Source organism: Narcine bancroftii, chromosome 12, assembly GCF_036971445.1.
Source record: "Narcine bancroftii isolate sNarBan1 chromosome 12, sNarBan1.hap1, whole genome shotgun sequence".
NCBI classification, from domain to species: domain Eukaryota; kingdom Metazoa; phylum Chordata; class Chondrichthyes; order Torpediniformes; family Narcinidae; genus Narcine; species Narcine bancroftii.
In genome coordinates, this window is record NC_091480.1 from 39,979,435 (window position 1) to 39,997,187 (window position 17,753).

Genomic DNA, 17,753 nt, shown 5'->3' on the forward strand with positions numbered 1-17,753 from the left:
GATGGATGAATATTTACATGAGAGTATAGGATGGAAGGCCTCCTTCGGGTTACCTGTTCCAGTTGTATAATTATGTGTGCAGTGCTCTGAAAGAAACATGTCAGGTTGTATCATTTGATTGACAAATTAAATATAAAAGAAGATAGAATAGAGGGATTTGTATCCTCTGGGAAAAATTGTTGTTTACACTTTTCTTTAAATTTTGTTGCATTACCTATCAAAAGTGGAGTTTAACGTAAATTTCTCTGTTTTATATCGTGGCTTTGAAATTTATGCCTGAAGCTTGCAGAAAATCATTGATAAGTCTTTATGTGTGTTCAGTAGGGTCATCCTCATCTATGAACACCACGCTGCCTTCAACTAGTGCCTGGTCCCTTGTTGGTGCCTCCAGCTACAATAGTTCCCTCAGCAGTACAGCACAAAGCACTCCAGGTAGGAATCCTACTAATCACTATAAAACTCCTTCACCAATTACATGTGCAAAGTGTCTCATAAAGGCCTCTTTTCATTCTATTTCACCTGCACCCATTCAACATTGTAGACGAATTTATTCTTATTTTTGATGAGGGGAGAGCTTGATGAGGAATAGGGACTGTGTCCAACTTGGTCATCAGTGCAAGAAAATGAATGCATACCCTGTCACAAGTGCTGCCCAGTAACTATCTGCACAAGTCTGTCCATTGTGTTTTTTTCTTTCATTATCCAAGATATCCTCCATTTTCATAAAACATGGCTTCCCCTTTACCACCATCAGCTCAGCCCTTAGCTGTATCTCTTCCATTTCCCAAACATCTGCCTTGGCCTCCTTTGCCCCTTAATGCAGCAAAAACAGGATTCCCCTTGACCTCACTTACCACCCCGCCAGCCTCCGCATCTGATAGAGAGATTATTACACACACATATATATATATATATATATACATAAATTCCGCAATTTCCGCCACCTACAACATGATTTCACCACCAGACACGTCTCCTTTCTTCTCCTCTCTGCCTTCCATTGAGACCCCTCCGACCACTCATCCCTTTTCATTTGGCACCTTCCCCTGTGATCATAGAAAGTGCCACACTTGCGCCCAACCTCTTCCATCACCACAATTCAGGGTCTCAATTAGTCCTTCCAAGTGAAGCAACACATCACTTGTGAATCTGCAGGAGTCATCTACTGCATCAGGTGCTCCCTTTGTGGCCATCTGTACATCAGAGAGACTGGACACAGACTGGGAGATCGCTTCGCTGAGAACCTTCACTCTGTCTGCATCAATGACAGGGATCTCCCAGTGGCCAACCATTTAAATTCTGCACCCTACTCCTATGCCGCTGTCTGTCCATGGCCTCATGCACAACCAAACCAAGACCACCTGTAAATTAGAGGAGCCACACCTAATATTCTGTCTGGGCACTCTCCAACCGAACGGCATTAACATTGACCTCCAGCTTCTGCTAGCCCACTCCCTGTCCTCCCTCACTTCCCTATCCCTCTCCTTTCCTCCACCCCCCCCACCCCACCGCTGTTGTGCTCCCCCTCCCATTCCCCTATTGCCTGTGTGCCTGTGCTTCCCCCCGTCTAAATTTTTGCTCATACCTTGATGGGGCTTAGGCCCAAAACGTTGGTACGTATCTTTATCTTTACTATATAAAGTACACTGTTGGACCTGCTGAGTTTCTCCAGCATTGTGTATTTACTTCAGGTCTATTTAACTGAAGAATCTGAGAACCAGATTGCAATATACCTTCAGCCGAAAGGGAAGGGGTGGATTACTTAGTTTCCAAGTTAAAGACAGGATCAGTAGACTGGGAACTCCTTAAAGTGTGTTTATGTGCAAGGATTTAGTGACTGGTGTTTTATTTGTGCTTCCCTTTCCCAGCCAGAATTGGTGACCCCAAATCCACCTGGTCTCCTGGTCCAGTTACCAATGCTTCCCTTGCTCACGAACTGTGGAAAGTACCCCTGCCACCCAAAAACACTACCGCTCCGTCCCGGCCACCTCCAGGGCTGACCAATCAGAAGCCTTCGTCCTCTTGGGGAACTAGCTCGCTGCGCATGGGTGGAGGATGGGGGACTTCCGACTCGAGATACAACCCTGGTAAGAAGCTGGTATTAGACTGACTATTCTTTTTTGTTGCAGTAAAATTTGATTTGGCTACAAAGCAAACCGGCTAGTTGGAGTAGCTCATTGGAGTGTCACCACAGTGTTTCAATTTCTCGCAGCTTTTTATTATTTATTTTTACTTGCCACTGAGGCATATAATTTTATCTGCTTCTTCTGAAAGCTCCAAATTATGCTGGGTCTGACCTCTGAGACACTGGCTACTTTTTGGTACCTATAACATGTCTGAACAGAGAGTGTCAGCAGATTGTTAAAGCATTGCAGGTGTACCTAATCATGAACTTGTCAACTGTACCAGTCTGCGTTTTCCAGAAGGGTAACATTTGGAGGATCAGTAAATACATTTTCCTGTTACTTGAATTTGGGAGCTGAAACTAACTTCTAAATACTCTGTTGGTCAGTTTCACAGCAGCCTATCTGTAGGCCATTAAGTGCCCATGCTCGGCCCTGCTTCAGTACACATGCTATGTTAGTTTTTTAAAAAAACCTGGTTCAGGAAACATATGTTACAATGTACAGAATGTTGGTGAGACTACACTAGTATTGTATGCATTTTTGGCCAACAAGCTATGGGAAAGATATCATTAAACTGGAAAAGGTGCAGAAAGGATTCACAAAAATGTTGCCAGGTTTGGTGGGCTTTGATTATAAGGAGAGGCTGGTGAAAGGGGTTCTTTTAGAGGGATTTAAAACCATGGTAAATAGTCATTTATTCCCAGAGTAGGGGAAACCTAAAAATAGAGGGGAAATATTTAAAAAGGATCTGAGGGACAACTGCTTCACCTGCAGGGTGTTGGGTGTATGAGAGACGGGCCAATTGTCATGTTCAGAAGACATTTAGAAAGAGACCTGATTAAGTATGGTTTATAAGAATGAGCAGGCAACAGGTCAATGGAATTAAATTGGATGGCATGCAAAGAGCCTGTTTCCATGTTTTAGAACTCTCAGCCTCCAATAATCCAGCATTGTTGTACTAGTGGATTTCCCAGACTATCGTATGTGACTCTTATCCAAACAAACATTTTTTTTAACATAGTCAGATAATAAATTTTCCAGTCAGCCATGTGAATTTAAAGGAAGAGGGGAAACATACAAGCACTCCAGATCCCACCTCTGCCCACAGACTTCCTCATGTTCCTAAAACCTGATGTTTGGACCCCAACCCCAATTTGAGCTGCATATGTGACCCACAGTTCTGGAACCCAGCTCTCGCACCACACCTTGCTTGCACTCTTGAACTCATGGTCAGATTTCAGACCAATGAGTGAGCCAGGCATTGACCCAGATTAGCCAAGTTTTAATGCACTGATATTTTTCAGTTGTTAAAACACTTTTAGTCTTCACTCCTTATTAAAATTTATTTTCCTTTCATCCCTTCTGTGTATTCCAACTTCTGCAAACTGATGCACTACAGATATTTTGGGGGATTACTCGGGGACCACGGGCTGCTGCCAGGAGTGGAGACCACTGTATACAGTACGTTTAATACAAAATATGTACTTGTACAGTAGTTTTAATAAAGAGTTTTTTAATTTGGTCGTATGTGCAGGTGGACATAATTCGCGTAGGTCAGAAGTCAAGGACTACCTGTGCTCAAAAATCCTGATGCTTAGGCATCTGGCTCACTGGTCGCTGATTCCTATACTAACTTTAAGAGCCCAAATTCCTCACAAGACCAGCATCTTTTTCGCACATTCCCTTTAAAACTAACAAGTTCACTGGAAAATTTTCTCCTCTGACATCAAACAAAAAGTGAACATTGAATGTGGTGCTGGGCTAGACTTTTTCTAGACTAAAGTCTCCAGCATATTAAATTAATGGACAGAGTCAAGGCACAAAGCCATTTTACTGCCTGTTTTCAAGTAGATTTATTTTTGACATGCTAGTTTTACTTGATAGTATAAGTGATTTAACTTGGCTGGACAGAGGTGATCAGGAGTGATCATTTTGTTGCCTTGATTCCAGGTCCTATTAGCTGGGGCGACATCAGCTCAGGTAGAATAACAAATTGGCTCGTTCTCAAGAACCTCACGCCTCAGGTAAGTGGATGCACCGTATTCATGCAATGATTCAGTCATCCTGTGCACAGTAAAGAAGCTGAACAGATGACAGCTGCTCAGGATCTCTAATTCGCCACTAAGAAAATGCATATGGAATCCAAGTCAACCTTGTCTGCACTTGTTTACATATTACAAGTTTTTAAATGAGTTACAAATACCATTGTAACTTACAAATAAACCTTCCCTTTTTGAATCTTCAAGCTATCTGTACTAGTGCCCTTTCTCCACCCTTATCCTCCACCCCAAAGATATATTTTATTACTGAAGAGCAATTTCACATAGAGATTAACAGCATTCTGTTACTTTGTCCAGATAGCCTTAGGTGATTTGAGGCAGGAGATGACAATCTTGCCTTCCCACTGGGATATTTTCCCAGTTACTGGATAGCCGGATGCCTGGCTGATTAGATTACTTCTCCAGCCCAATAGACTCAACGAACTTTCTAAAGGTTAATGGAAACTATGTGTAGCTCATTGTCAGTGTGCAGCTCAGTAGATTGTGAGTCCTAGCAGCATAACCTGACTGTGATGCAGACATCACAACTTTTTTTAAATTTCTCAGTGAACTACGTACAAATTTCCCCCACTATCCAAAAGTAGAGTGTTCCTATCAAACCTTTCGTAAGCCAAAATGGTGTAAAGCAAAAAAGCAATTACCATTAATTTATCTGGGAAAGTATCTTGAGCATTCCCAGACCCACTGCCCTACACTCTCCCAACCTCCCGCTCTCACTGATCCCACTGCCCCCACTTTCCCAACAGCTGTTCTCAGTCCCCACACTACCCCACGCTCTCCTGAAAGCCCGCTCTGTCCCCACATTGATCCCAGTGCCCCATGCTCTCCCACCAGCCTGCTCTGTCCCCACACTAATCCCACCTCCCGACAGCCTGCTCTCAGTCCCCACACTGACCTAACTGCTCCACAATGTCCCAACAGCCTGCTCTCAGTCCTCACACCGATTCCACTGCCCCACTCTCTCTCGACAGCCACTCAGTCCCCACACTGACCTAACTGCTTCACAATCTCCCAACAGCCCGTTCTCAGTCCCCATGCTAATCCTATTCCCCCGCGCTCTCCCGACAGCCACTCTCAGTCCCCACACAGATTCCACTGCCCACTCTCTCCCGACAGCCGCTCTCAGTCCCAACACTGACCTAACTGCTCCACGATCTCCCAACAGCCCTTTCTCAGTCCCCACACTAATCCCACTCCCCCGCGCTCTCCCGACAGCCTGCTCTCAGTCCCCACACTGACCTAACTGCTCCACAATCTCCCAACAGCCCGTTCTCAGTCCCCACACTGATCTCACTGCCCCACACTCTCCCGACAGCCACTCTCAGTCCTCGCTCTGATCCTACTGCCCCACACTCTCCCAACAGCCATTCTCAGTCCCCACACTGATCTCACTGCCCCACACTCTCCCGACAGCCACTCTCAGTCCTCGCTCTGATCCTACTGCCCCACACTCTCCCAACAGCCATTCTCAGTCCCCACTCTGATCCTACTGCCCCACACTCTCCCGACAGCCCACTGAATGCTATTTTTGCTTTTTTCATAAAAGCGAAAATACTCTTTGGATTTCTTTTGATTAAAAAAAACGATACTAATGTAGGTCTTCCATAAAAGCAAAATGGCATAAAGCAAACTTTCAAAAAGATGGGGTTATCTGCAATTGATTTTGTTTTCTGCATTGTAAGCTGCTCTTCACACTTTCTCTGTTTTAAAGCTCATCCCAGTTGGAACGTTACTGAGGATGTAGAATCCAGCTGTTTTCTGTTCTGACCTTCCTTCTCTCCACCAGGATGGTTGTGTTTTCAACTATCTAAAGCCTGACTCTTGTCATCCTCTCCACTTCTTATTTCAGGTGTTAAAACTTTTTTTAAAACCTTTTTGTGATTACAATGTTGACTTTATTCATTGCCGTGAATGACTGTGGGAGGTTTTGCTACATTAAAGCACTGTATAAAAGTAAGTTGTCTGGCTGCAGCCCTGTATTAATCTTGCTGACTGGGCTCTTGCTGTGTCTTTAACCTTCAGATTGACGGCTCCACATTGCGTACACTGTGCATGCAGCACGGCCCACTAATTACATTCCACCTTAACCTGCCCCATGGAAACGCTTTGGTCTGTTACAGCTCGAAAGAAGAGGCAGCCAAGGCACAGAAATCTCTGCACATGTAAGTTTGACCTAGGTTTAACATTAGTGGGGGAATGTAGTTACCTTTATGAGAATGGGAAAGGATTTATAAATCACATCATGTGAACTGAGAAGTTTGAACTTTAATCTAACCAGGCTGTGGGTTAGTATTATAGTTGGGAGGAGGTCCTTGGGAATTACATCTATTGGTCCAGAGAGGCTGCTCATCTCCAAAGCCATTTACATTTCACAGCCATTCCACCTGTCATAAGAATTTGCAAGATTAGTCAGAGAATTATTTTTAACAATACTTATTTCATACTTATTTCATTTTTAAAAATTAAATATATTGGAGGAAAAGGACTGTATACTTTGGTCTCCATGTGAGGGAAAGGACATGGTAGTACTTGAGAAAGGTCAGGGGAGATCTATTTGGAGTATTTTATTGCCGGAGAAGTGAGTTATGCAAGGGTTGTCTTCTTTGAAGCTCTCCAAACTCTTCATTTTCTCTAAATTCATTGCCATATGATCCACTTCCTGTTGGCAACGTAGTCACTACAGTGTTGTCAAGGCATTTTTTGAAGATTTACCGTGTTCCTTTTCAAAACCAGCAGGAGGGTCCCTTTAAAGCCTCTCTATCCTGCATCTCTGCTCCTCTGCCATTTCTGTTTTTAAAAATCTCCAGTCCACTTATTGCTGCCTTATGATCAATATTGAACAAATCTCGTAATTCTTGGTTTTTTTCCCTTCATCCTTGGCTTTATGATAAAGTGGGTGTTTATTCTGCATTCCAGGTACTGTGTGTTTATTCGGTTGATTTCCCTTTTGACTTTCAGGTGTGTTTTAGGGAACACTACCATTCTTGCTGAGTTTGCCAGTGAAGACGAGATTAATCGCTTCTTTGCACAAGGCCAGTCGTTGACACCCTCTCTGGGCTGGCAGTCTCTGGGATCCAGCCAGAACCGTATTGCATCCATTGACAGTTCCCACCCATTCTCAAACCGCAATGATCTCAATCACTGGAATGGAACTGGGCTGTCGGGAACTGGTCGTGGAGACCTCCATGGCACTTCACTCTGGGGCACTCCCAGTTATTCCACTAGCCTATGGGGAACCCCAAGCAGCAATGATATGCGGGGAATTGGCAGCCCCTCCCCAATCAATGCTTTCCTCCCTGTTGATCATCTTGGAGGTGGAGAGTCCATTTAAACTTTACTCATGACTCAAACTGTGACCTCGACATGAAAAGCAGCACTAATCGGACTTTTCACCTACAATGCGAGAAAGAGAGAGAGAGAGAGACGGAGAAAAGGGGTCACCTGTGGAAATGTTCCGTTCTGCACCTTTATTTCCACTTTCTTTTAGCCCAGAACATATCAGTTTTAATACTTGAATCATGCAGGCCAATAGATTAAAAAAATGTGAAAAGTATATATTTATACTTCCAGATAGTGCTATCCATTTAAAAAACTGCTTCAATTGAGCTAGTTGTGTGCACTCATCATGTCTATTCCTTAAATTCCAAAACTATTTTGAGTTTGGTGATGTTGGGAGTGTGAGCTGTTAAATCTGCACTGAGTACTGTCTCCCTGTCCAATTGGCAATAGGGCGGGGTGGGGCGGAGGGTGGAGAGGGTAGTTCAAGTGTAAATGTTTACTCAAAAATGTTCTTATTAGCAAGGAAATAAATGGCAAAAAAAGTGTGCTCTTTAATATGCCTTGACATGTACTTACAGTAGCGTGGTATTGTAGAGCAAAGTTATCATACTGATCTAGCAGTTTCAAAAAAAGTATTGCACCAATCTATTTCTTTTCAAAACATTTTAATAAGATTAAAGAAAACCTAAAGAATTTAATCTCTACAGTGTGACACTGTGGCAGTAGCTGTGACTTGCAACCCCACCCTGCAAGCCAGGAGGGTACAGCACTTTCAATAGAGCTTTCATTTTTTTTGGAGGTGCCCTGGTTGTGCCCTCTTGTTTACAGACTTTTGAGGGGAAATGTTTACTCTTCCATCATTAATAAAAAAAAATGATTTTTTTTAATTAAAAAAATTGCAGATGAAGATGTTCTATCTCTGGGAATATTGAACAGTGTTTTGACCATGTTCTTTTTTTTCTATTCCTCTATATCCTGAAACGAGAAAGAGCATGGTTCTCAGGAAATAGTTCCCTCCCCCTCCTCCTCTTTCCCACGTTAGGAGCCTCGGATAGTATTGTGTAGGACTCCCCCCCCCCCACCAAAACTTTTAGCACTGAATTAAACTGCTCTGTAAAATTACCTTTGTTTTATTTTTGCCAAGTTAACTGCTTAAAGCCGGAATTTCCAGCTGTTGCTTTGAAATTGCTGTCATTTTATGGTGAGTGAAAGTGAATTTTGCTGACATGTTGTAGTATATATACTTTTATTTCCACCACCCCCTTCCTTTATATTCCCATTATCGAGTGGCTAAATGTATTTTGCTATTGTGACTGTCCAATTGACTGTTGTATTTAAAAACAAATCTGGCTGAGATCTGTTACTATGCAGACTGTAATCAACTCCAGTAGTTTACAGAATCATACTGTCATCTGTAAGAAGCTGTTTTATTGTTAGAATTTGCATATAAAAAGGTTAAAGAGAAAATGAGTTATTTTACACTTTGGTTTTGTCACACGATGTTTTCATTCAGTGGAGACAAACCAGGACACAATTTTAACACTGCAGTCAATCCCACCATTTCATTGCCTTCATTGTAACTGTCTGTTGGAAGATGCAAACAAGTCAGTGGCTTTTTAACTGTTTACAAATAGAATGTGATTGTAAAATGTATAATTTGGTTGCGTTGAATTATGAAGTTACTTCAAATATTAATAAATCATGTTTTTGGCTGCTCAGCCTTTCCTCCCTGCCCTTCTGTTCTTTTGTGTTGTGATTTATCAGTGGATGACTGTTGTCTGACTCTCCTCCTGCAGCACCTCAATACATACATGAACACACCCTTTGAAACCCTCCTTGTGAGAGCATCTGCCCAGTCATGTGATAAAGGAAAGGGTTTGCTATTTAACACAGGTCAGAGTGCACACAGCAGATGGTGTATTGTTTAATCTGAGGTCAGAGTTTTGTTCCACAGGAAAGTCACACTTGCGGAAGTGACATTAGACTCCAGACCCAAATGTTCTGGCTAATTGTTTTTGCACAGGGTGGCCAGTATAAAAACATGGAAAATGTTGCTATGGTGATGCCTATGCTGCACCCAATCCAAGAAAAATAAGCCTGACCTTCAGGAAAAAGGGTGATGATTTTTCTGGCTGTTGTCTAGTGCTGTTTAGGCTGTCCAGTCTCTCTCCATGTCCACAAGTTCCATCCCTTCACAATAAGAATGTGGCCGTCTGGCTCTGAACTGGAAGAGAGCATGTGATTTTCAGCGTAAAATCTATAGCATTCACAGGCCATTTAGTCCAATTGCTGGTTTGCATCTTGCCTCCCACTCTGATAACCGATAACAGCTTTAAGATTCCCCTATTGCCCTGTAATAGTATAAAACATGTAATATTACACAAAATTGCCTTCTGCCTTCTATAAGGCAGACAGAGAGTCACCATTAATGTCACTTATAGTAAGAGAGCAAGAGAAGCGAAAGAGAGTCCCTTCAATGACACGTCTGTGAATTCACCTCTGCAGCTACAGAAACTCCTGTTCGATCCATTGGCCACCCAAGCTCCAGGTCCACATCTCTGACGCGATCAGGAAGCCTTCAGTGCCCTTTCAAAACCCAGTTCCGATAATTGGTTCCCATGAGCCAGTCTCCAGCAGCCCTGGTGGGTCCCCAACTGCAAGACGGCCACAGTCTGTATGAGTCCCTCAGACGCTGAGCCCCTCGCTGGTTCGCCCTCTTCTCCTCAACAGGGAGTGTTCTCCCGTTTCTGGTCCGCTGCTCCCTAGATCTGCAACCCCTCATGGCCGCTACCAGGTACAGCATCTTGGGCATTCACCTCTGCAGCTGCAGAATTTCACTTAAAAATGCAGTCAGCATCTTTAACAGGCCATTTGAAGTCTGTACATAGGACATTAGGACCGAGGGGTTGAACCCTTCAGCACAGCGCTGTGCCTCCACTGTCTGCTCTCCTGGGTCTGCGTCAACGGCAGCACTAACATTAGTCTCAGTTAGTATCCTTAAACTCCCCATTTTAGATTAACACGCACTTTCAAATGAATTCCACATATTGAATAGAGATTCACGTGAGTGGCCATGTTATTATCATTTATTTCTTCACCAATTCCCTCTGTTGAGAGCATTGAGATTACTGCAGTCAAGTGGCTGACCTCATGCACAGTTCACTGATCCTAACCCCAGTGGGCAATAATGTCAGTCAATGTTGGACACAGATCACCTGAGCATTTTCTGCTCTGGCAATTTCTGGGTGGGGCCTGAACCAAGTGTCAGTCCAACACAAGGAGGAAGGATGAGCTCAACCATCATTTCTTCTCCGGAGTGGGAGCTAATGCCAGATTGCAGGGAGCAACTGATCACCAGGTACTTAATTTAGAGCTCCAGGCCAATGACCCCAAATAGACCCATGTCACCTACTAACCCTGTATATCTGTGGAATGTGGAAGGGAACCCACGCAAGCTCAGGGAGACTGTACAAATTCCTTACAGACTGTCAATGGTGCTGTGGTGCTAACCACACCACTCTATGTCAGGGAAGACACCAGTTCTTCCCACAAGGTGGTAATCAGAGGAAGGATGCTATGAAAAGGCTCACAAATACAAATGGACTGATCTGTGATACTTACTGGACGGTCCCTGCTGAGCTGGTACAGGATTGGGTATGGTGACCACGGGAAGGGCTCATGAGGCCAGCTGCAAACTGACAAGTGGCTGGCTGTCCCTGAATCTCCTGCATGCTCATTGATGCTGCTGATACTAGCATTCAAGTTTTGTAAACTGCAATGGAATAAAAAGAAAAATCACATTGAGCATTTTTAGCATCGATTGCTTTGAGTGTTTACAATGCTACTGTTCCCAAGTTAACAAGATGGCATCGAACAACCAATTAGCATGTTTTACACTTTACAAGTAGATACCAGGCAAGGACACCTGGGGTGGCTTCTACACTACCTTGTACCTTTCTGTACTCATCCTTCCACCCTCCTGCTTTTCCATTTTTATCTTCTCCTTTGTCCCTTATCTCCATGTTCCCAGCCCCTCATCTTCCTCCCTCAATACACCAGGCCCAGCGCATGGTGGACCGAGGCTCCCTATCTCTTGATCCCACAATATTCATGCATGTTTTTTAACTTTTATTTACAGCCTGGTAGAGGCCAATTCTGTCTTTAAACCCATGCCGCTCAATCATACACCCAAATTAACCGACAACCCATTATGTTTTGGAGGGTGTGAAGAAACCGGAACGCCAGGGAGACTCTTTACAGACAGTGCTAGATTCGAACTTGAGTCGCTGGCTCTGTAATACTGTCGAGGGAACTGTGCTGTCCATACAGGTCGAGTATCCTTTATCCAAAATCTGAAACTTCCCATAAGGTAACACGTAATAGAGTTCAAAAATCCCAATCGGAGAATGGGATGTAGCAGACGTTAGTAGTGCATTATTGAGTGTAGATTTTTCAATATATGTCTACTTCAGTTAATTTGTGCAGATGTAAATATTTCTATTGTAATGTGAATGCATGTATCTTTAAGTGAGTGAGTGCATTTTTTAAAATGGTGTTCCAAAATCTGAAACACTTCTGGTCCCATGCATTTCGGATAAGGGGTATTTGACCTGTACCAGGTTCTGAATTAAGAAACAGGGTTTAGAGGTCACTGACTAAAATGGAAAATGTTGGCAACAATAAGTTGGGCAGTATCGATGAAGACAAACACCATCTCTGATCAAGACTTAAGTGATAAAAGATTATTCAAATTCAAATTTATTATACAACATGTATACAACCCTAAGATTCTTTTCCTGCAGGCCAGGCAGAATTTTTTCTGGAGTGTAAAGTGTACTAAAGAAAAAGAAATGTACAGTATACAGAAAAGAAATGTGAACAAAATGACAGTGCAAATTCAGAAAAGAATAATATTTAGTAATAAATCATGTGCAAAGTAAGACTCCTTAAATGAGTCTCTAAGTGTGGTTGAGGAGTCTGATGGTGGAGGGGGAGCAAATGTTCCTGAACCTGGTGGTGCGAGTCTTGTGGACCTGATAACTCTTTCCTGATAGCAGCAGTGAGAACAGAACATGTGCTGGGTGGTGTGGGTCTTTGATGATTGTTGCTGCTCTCCGACAGCAGTGTGCCATGTCGATGTTCTTGATGGTGGGGAGGGTTTTGCCTGTGATGTACTGGGCTGTGTCCACTACCTTTTGCAGGGCTTTCTGCTCAGAGGTATTGATGCCCCCATACCAGACCGTGATGCAGCTGGTCAGCACACCATCTACCATCTACACATCTGCAGAGGTTTGCCACGGTTTCTTATGTCGGACCGAACCTCCATAAACTCTGAAGGAACGAGATGCAGTAACGTGCTTTCTTCACAATGACATTAGTGTGTTGGGTCCAGGAAAGATCCTCTGAGATCATGACTCCCAGGAATTTAAATTTGTTCACCCTCTTCATCTCTGATTTCCCTCAATGATCATTGGATCGAACCCCTAGAGTTTTCCCGTCCTAATGTTCTTGGTTCTGGTCACGTTCAGTGAGAGGTTGTTGTTGGTGCACCCTTCAGCCAAGTTTTCAGTCTTCCTCCTGTGTGCTGACTCATTGCCCCTTTTAATACAGCCCACGACTGTGGTATTGTCAGCGAATTTGTAGATAGTGTTCTGAACTCTTCAGTCTTAGGTGTGAAACATGTAACCCTGGGGCACTTTGACACTGATGGAGCTTGTGGAGATGGAATATTGCAGCACGCAATGGTCGGTCCACCTACTGTGTTTAAACCTATTCAAAAAACTCCAGCTTTCCTATTTCATAACCCTCTATTTTTCTTTCATTCGTGAGTCTGTCTTTTAAATGTCCCTAATGTTTCGGCTTCCACCACCACCCTGGAAATCACCCATAACTATGTAAAAAAAACCCAACGCTGACGTCTCCCCTAAACCTTCCTCCCCTCGCCTTATACAGATGACCTCTGGAGTTTGCCACTGTCGCCCTGCCTATCCTCCCTATCATAATCTACTGAATCACCTCTCATCCTCCTTTGGTCCAAAGAGAAAACCCTCGCTCTGCTAATCTTGCCTCATGAGACACGCTCTCCAATTCAGGCAACGTCCTGGTAAATCTCCTCTGCACCTTCTCCATAGCTTCCGCAACTGTCATGAGGTGACCAGAACTGAACACAATATTCCACGTGCCCATTTCTTATCAATCCTCGCTGATTGTGGTCTGGAGGTGAGGAAATCCAGGGTCCAATTACACAGTGGGGCATTGAGGCCCAGGTATTGGAATTTGCTGATCAGTTTTAAGGGGATGATGGTGTTAAGTGTTGAACTGCAGTCAGTGAAGAGCATCCTGATGTATGTATCTCTGCTCTCCTAGTATTCCAGCATTTTGTTGCTGTGGTAGGCAAATTGGAATGAATCTATGTCTCTGCTCAGACAGGAGCTAATGCGCTTCAACACCAGGCTCTCAAAACACCACCACTGCTCAGTTGTCATTTTGGCAGGTTACCACACTCTTCTTGGATATCAGTACAGTTGAGACCTGTTTGAAACAGGTGGGTAACATGCCCTGCTGGAGTAAGATGTCTATTGACTAGTTGGTCAGCACAGGTTTTCAGTGCTCAGCTGGATACTCTGTCCAGACTTGTTTCACACAATGATTTTGTTTTTCTCTCCTTCCATTTGCTGCCTGATTTACATTTACTGGTTATGGTTCAGATTTCCATCAGTTTATTTTTCCTTTTGCACTGGTAGTAAACTGTAATATCCATTATATAAATCATAGCACTCCTTTCTAACTTGCATTGCCTTTAAGATGGAATTGGTACTCTAGTAATTCTCAGCATAATAACTCCATGATGAATTCTCTGGAGACCACATTCAGAACATTTAAAAGATTAAGGTTAATGGAAAAATTGCGAGGCCACTGATCATGCTGGATCCTCGTCCATCACATTTGATCCCACCCGAATCACGTCACAACGGATGTTATTTTGGGATCGTGGCAAGCTTCCCAACATCCACCCTCTGACAGAATCTCAAAACAGCCAAACTTAACTACTTAGAACCCAGAGAAGCCATTGTAATCCTGACAATTATTATGAAGGAAGGATATTTTAGGAGGCAAGGTTCATGGATGGTTATCATCTGCCAGGCTAGGGTGCTGAATGTATAGATGGGTAATTGATGAGCAGCATTGATATTGATGGGTTTTTAATTATATTTAAATTTAGCCCATTTCAGCCCACAAGTCCATGCCGCCAGATGACACCCAATTAACCTACAACCCAGGTACGTTTTGAACGATGGGAGGAAACCCACAAGACATGGGGATAACAGCACAGGATTCGAACCCTGGTCCCGATCGCTGGCGCTGTAACGGGACAACACTAACTGCTGTGCCAACCGTGCTGCCCCAAAGGTTGAAGGGCTCATTTCTGTGCTAGAGATCTGGGAGGTGGAACTCTAAAATGTCTTAGGTACTGAACTGGGAAACCCACTGCCAGAGAGAAGCAAGTGTTCAGCCAACTCTGGTTTAGTTGAAGCACTCCAGGCTGATGCTCCAGGGTGCTGTTCAATGGGGTGATGAACTGAGGGACTCTTCCTCAGAAGAGCAAGGAAGTGTTCCCTAATGGAGACCCAGGGGACTGCAGATACTGGAATCTGGAGCAAAAAAACAAGTTGCTGAAGAAAATGGGTCAGGTAGCATCTGAGAAGAAAATGGAGAGAGTACAGTTCAGGTCGATACTATCCACCAGTCTTAATGAAGGCTTTCGACCCAAAATGTTGACTCCATTTCCCTGCTCAGATGCTAACTGACCCATTGAGTTTCTCCAAGCAACTTGCTTTTTGTTCCTGTAATGATCCCCAATGTTATGACCATCAGCTGAAGGCACTGAAAAAAAAACACTGGTTATCACTGCTGTTTGTTCGAGTTTGATTTGGGAAAATGGGTCACCCTCTCTTTTCAGTTGTAGAGCATTTAATTGAAAATGTCCTTGGGAAGCCAATCGAAACCAATGGAGGCCATTCAACTCATCTTGTCTGTGCCTGTTGAAACATTATCTCGCCTCATCTTACACTCCAGCACCAGGTGTTTAACCCTGCAGTTTTTGGTTCTTTGGTCCTGTTTAAATATGAGGGTTTCTGTCTTTACCACTGTTTCAGGCAGTCAGTTCCAAACCCCCATTCGTTAAGTGAAATAAATCGCCATCTTCCCTCTATTCCTTACACCAATTACTCTAAATCTACACTCCCTGAAATTGGTCATCCCTGTTTATTTAGGCCCTTTGTAATTTAAGTTTCCCCTTAGCCTTTTTTTTCCCCAAGGAAAGTGACCTTAACCTAACCCTTTTTCAAAACTACAGGTTTCCATTCATGACAGCTTCATTGTAAACCTTGTCGACACTTGCATCTCTCCTCCCATGGTGCCTGGAACTGGACACAAGGCACAAGCTGTTATTGAATTAACTCATTTCAGAACAGCCTCCCAGCTCTTTACTTTCTGTGCCACAGCAAATAAACAAAAACATTCTATGCCCTTTTCATCAACATTAAACAGTCCTGCTAGCTTTGGGAGTGTGGATGTATGCTCCAAGGTCACTTCACATTCGCTTGCCTAATGACATTCTCCAAAATGCAAAGCTTCCTCTGGACCCAATTCCATTCGTCTACTTCCTCCCAACTGACCAACCCTTCTCCATGCTTTCCCTCTCATGTTGCCAATTCTTGTATCACGTATAAACATAATTTCCCCTACATTTAAGTCATTAACATATACAGGTACACAATCTTTTATCCAGATATTTAAAGTCCGGAAAGCTCCAAAATCCAGCATTTTTTTCCTGGTGCTGGTACAGCGGAAAGAGAGAGAGAGAGACGGCAGCACGACTAGGTTGGGGGGGGGGGGGGGGGAGAGAGACAGCAGCGCGACTCGGGTGGGTGGGGGGGAGAGAGACAGCAGCGCGACTGGAAGGCCACCCCAGGGGCAGCTGGCTTTTGTTCTGAAATCCGGAAAAATCTGAAATTAAGAACCCCCAAGGGTTCCGGATAAAGGATTCTGTACCTGTACCAGAAAAACCAAGAGACAGTGTACTAACACCTTTGGAACCCCACTGGTAAACAGCCTTGCAAATAATAAAAGCCTCCTCAACTATTTTCTGCCACTGAGGCATATGCTGAATCCACTCTCCTTTGCTTCTCACAGGCTTGTGTACGTTTGTCCTTTCTGCCACATCAAAATCTTGCTAAACTCCCAGCAGCCCTACATCCAACACCCCTCCCTTGTTGATCCTCCTTGTTACCTTCTCAGCGGCTAGAATATTAATATGAGAATACCTAACTTGCTGTAATTCAACCATTTTAGGATTCAACCATAGTTGATAAGTGATCTTTACCTGTGCCTGAAAGCTGGTTGACCATGAGGGCCTGTTCTCTGGCTGCTGAATGTCCCAGTCACCGATTCTTCTTGGCAAGAGTAGAAACTCGTGTCCAAGATCTGTAGATGGAGTAGTTCATCTGAGTTACTGAAGCCAGGATTGTCCAAAGAATTGACGGAGAAGTTGAGCCAGGACTGGGAGTGATATTGATTGGAGAAATCATCAAAGCGGCTGAAGCGCTTGTAACTAGAAAGAGAAAATTGCATAGGTTACAACTACCTTCCAGCAACTGTTTGAATCTGGACCTGGACTTTCAGGCCACGATGATGAGGGACTTGGGACGAGAATTATCATGTTCTTAATCCTACTTCTATCTTTATAGGAGACTAAGGTTTTTGTGATAGTCCACAGCAAAGGAAAGAAGTTACGGAAGAAAGGGGTAAACAAAAGGAACCAAACTGGAGAAACACAAAAGCTGCAGATGCTAAGTCTTGGGCAGACTAGGTCGAACAGTATCCATGGTGAACAACGATATTACACATATAAAGAAGCTGGGGGAGGGGCCCAGAGGTGAAAGGAGATCATGAGGGGAGGGGGAGGAAGAAAAGTTAGAAGGGGCAAAATATTTACAGGAGAAGAGAATGGAATCAGGTGGGGCTGGGGGGGTGGTCACCCACAATCTTAAAATTCAATGTTTATGCAGTTGGTTTTAAGGCTGTCTGGGAGGAATGCGATGTGTTCATTCTCACGTTTACATTTGGCCTCCCCTCCGACAGTGGACAAAACCTGAGATTGATGCTCCCAGTCCATCCTTTCAAACTCGAGGAAGTTGCATTCAAAACAAAGATCCTAGTTTCATATTGTATTTCTACACAGGGATGCATTTCATTATTAGCATATCTGTAATGAACACTGTTTAAC

At 43.7% G+C, this 17,753-nt stretch overlaps 2 protein-coding genes across 12 annotated transcripts in view; one reads left to right on the top strand and one right to left on the bottom strand.

Annotated features, from left to right (window-relative positions):
- LOC138747402 (trinucleotide repeat-containing gene 6A protein-like) overlaps positions 1-9,199 on the top strand; it is a 243,894-nt gene extending 234,695 nt beyond the window's left edge. For 5 of the 11 annotated variants that reach the window (XM_069906577.1, XM_069906582.1, XM_069906580.1 and 2 more), the window contains 5 exons: positions 322-432; positions 1,869-2,087; positions 4,077-4,150; positions 6,209-6,348; positions 7,145-9,199. In XM_069906577.1, coding sequence (XP_069762678.1) covers positions 322-432; positions 1,869-2,087; positions 4,077-4,150; positions 6,209-6,348; positions 7,145-7,517 — 917 coding nt within the window. In that variant the 3' untranslated portion in view covers positions 7,518-9,199. The remainder of the gene's footprint in view (positions 1-321; positions 433-1,868; positions 2,088-4,076; positions 4,151-6,208; positions 6,349-7,144) is intronic. The other 6 variants (XM_069906578.1, XM_069906583.1, XM_069906586.1 and 3 more) reach the window with 2 other exon arrangements.
- LOC138746602 (uncharacterized) overlaps positions 8,564-17,753 on the bottom strand; it is a 57,544-nt gene continuing 48,354 nt past the window's right edge. Inside the window, exons 5-7 of the mRNA XM_069904894.1 lie at positions 16,851-17,078; positions 11,087-11,237; positions 8,564-9,689 (exon numbers count right to left, since the gene is read on the bottom strand). Of these exons, the coding sequence (XP_069760995.1) occupies positions 9,615-9,689; positions 11,087-11,237; positions 16,851-17,078 (454 nt within the window). The 3' untranslated portion in view covers positions 8,564-9,614. The remainder of the gene's footprint in view (positions 9,690-11,086; positions 11,238-16,850; positions 17,079-17,753) is intronic.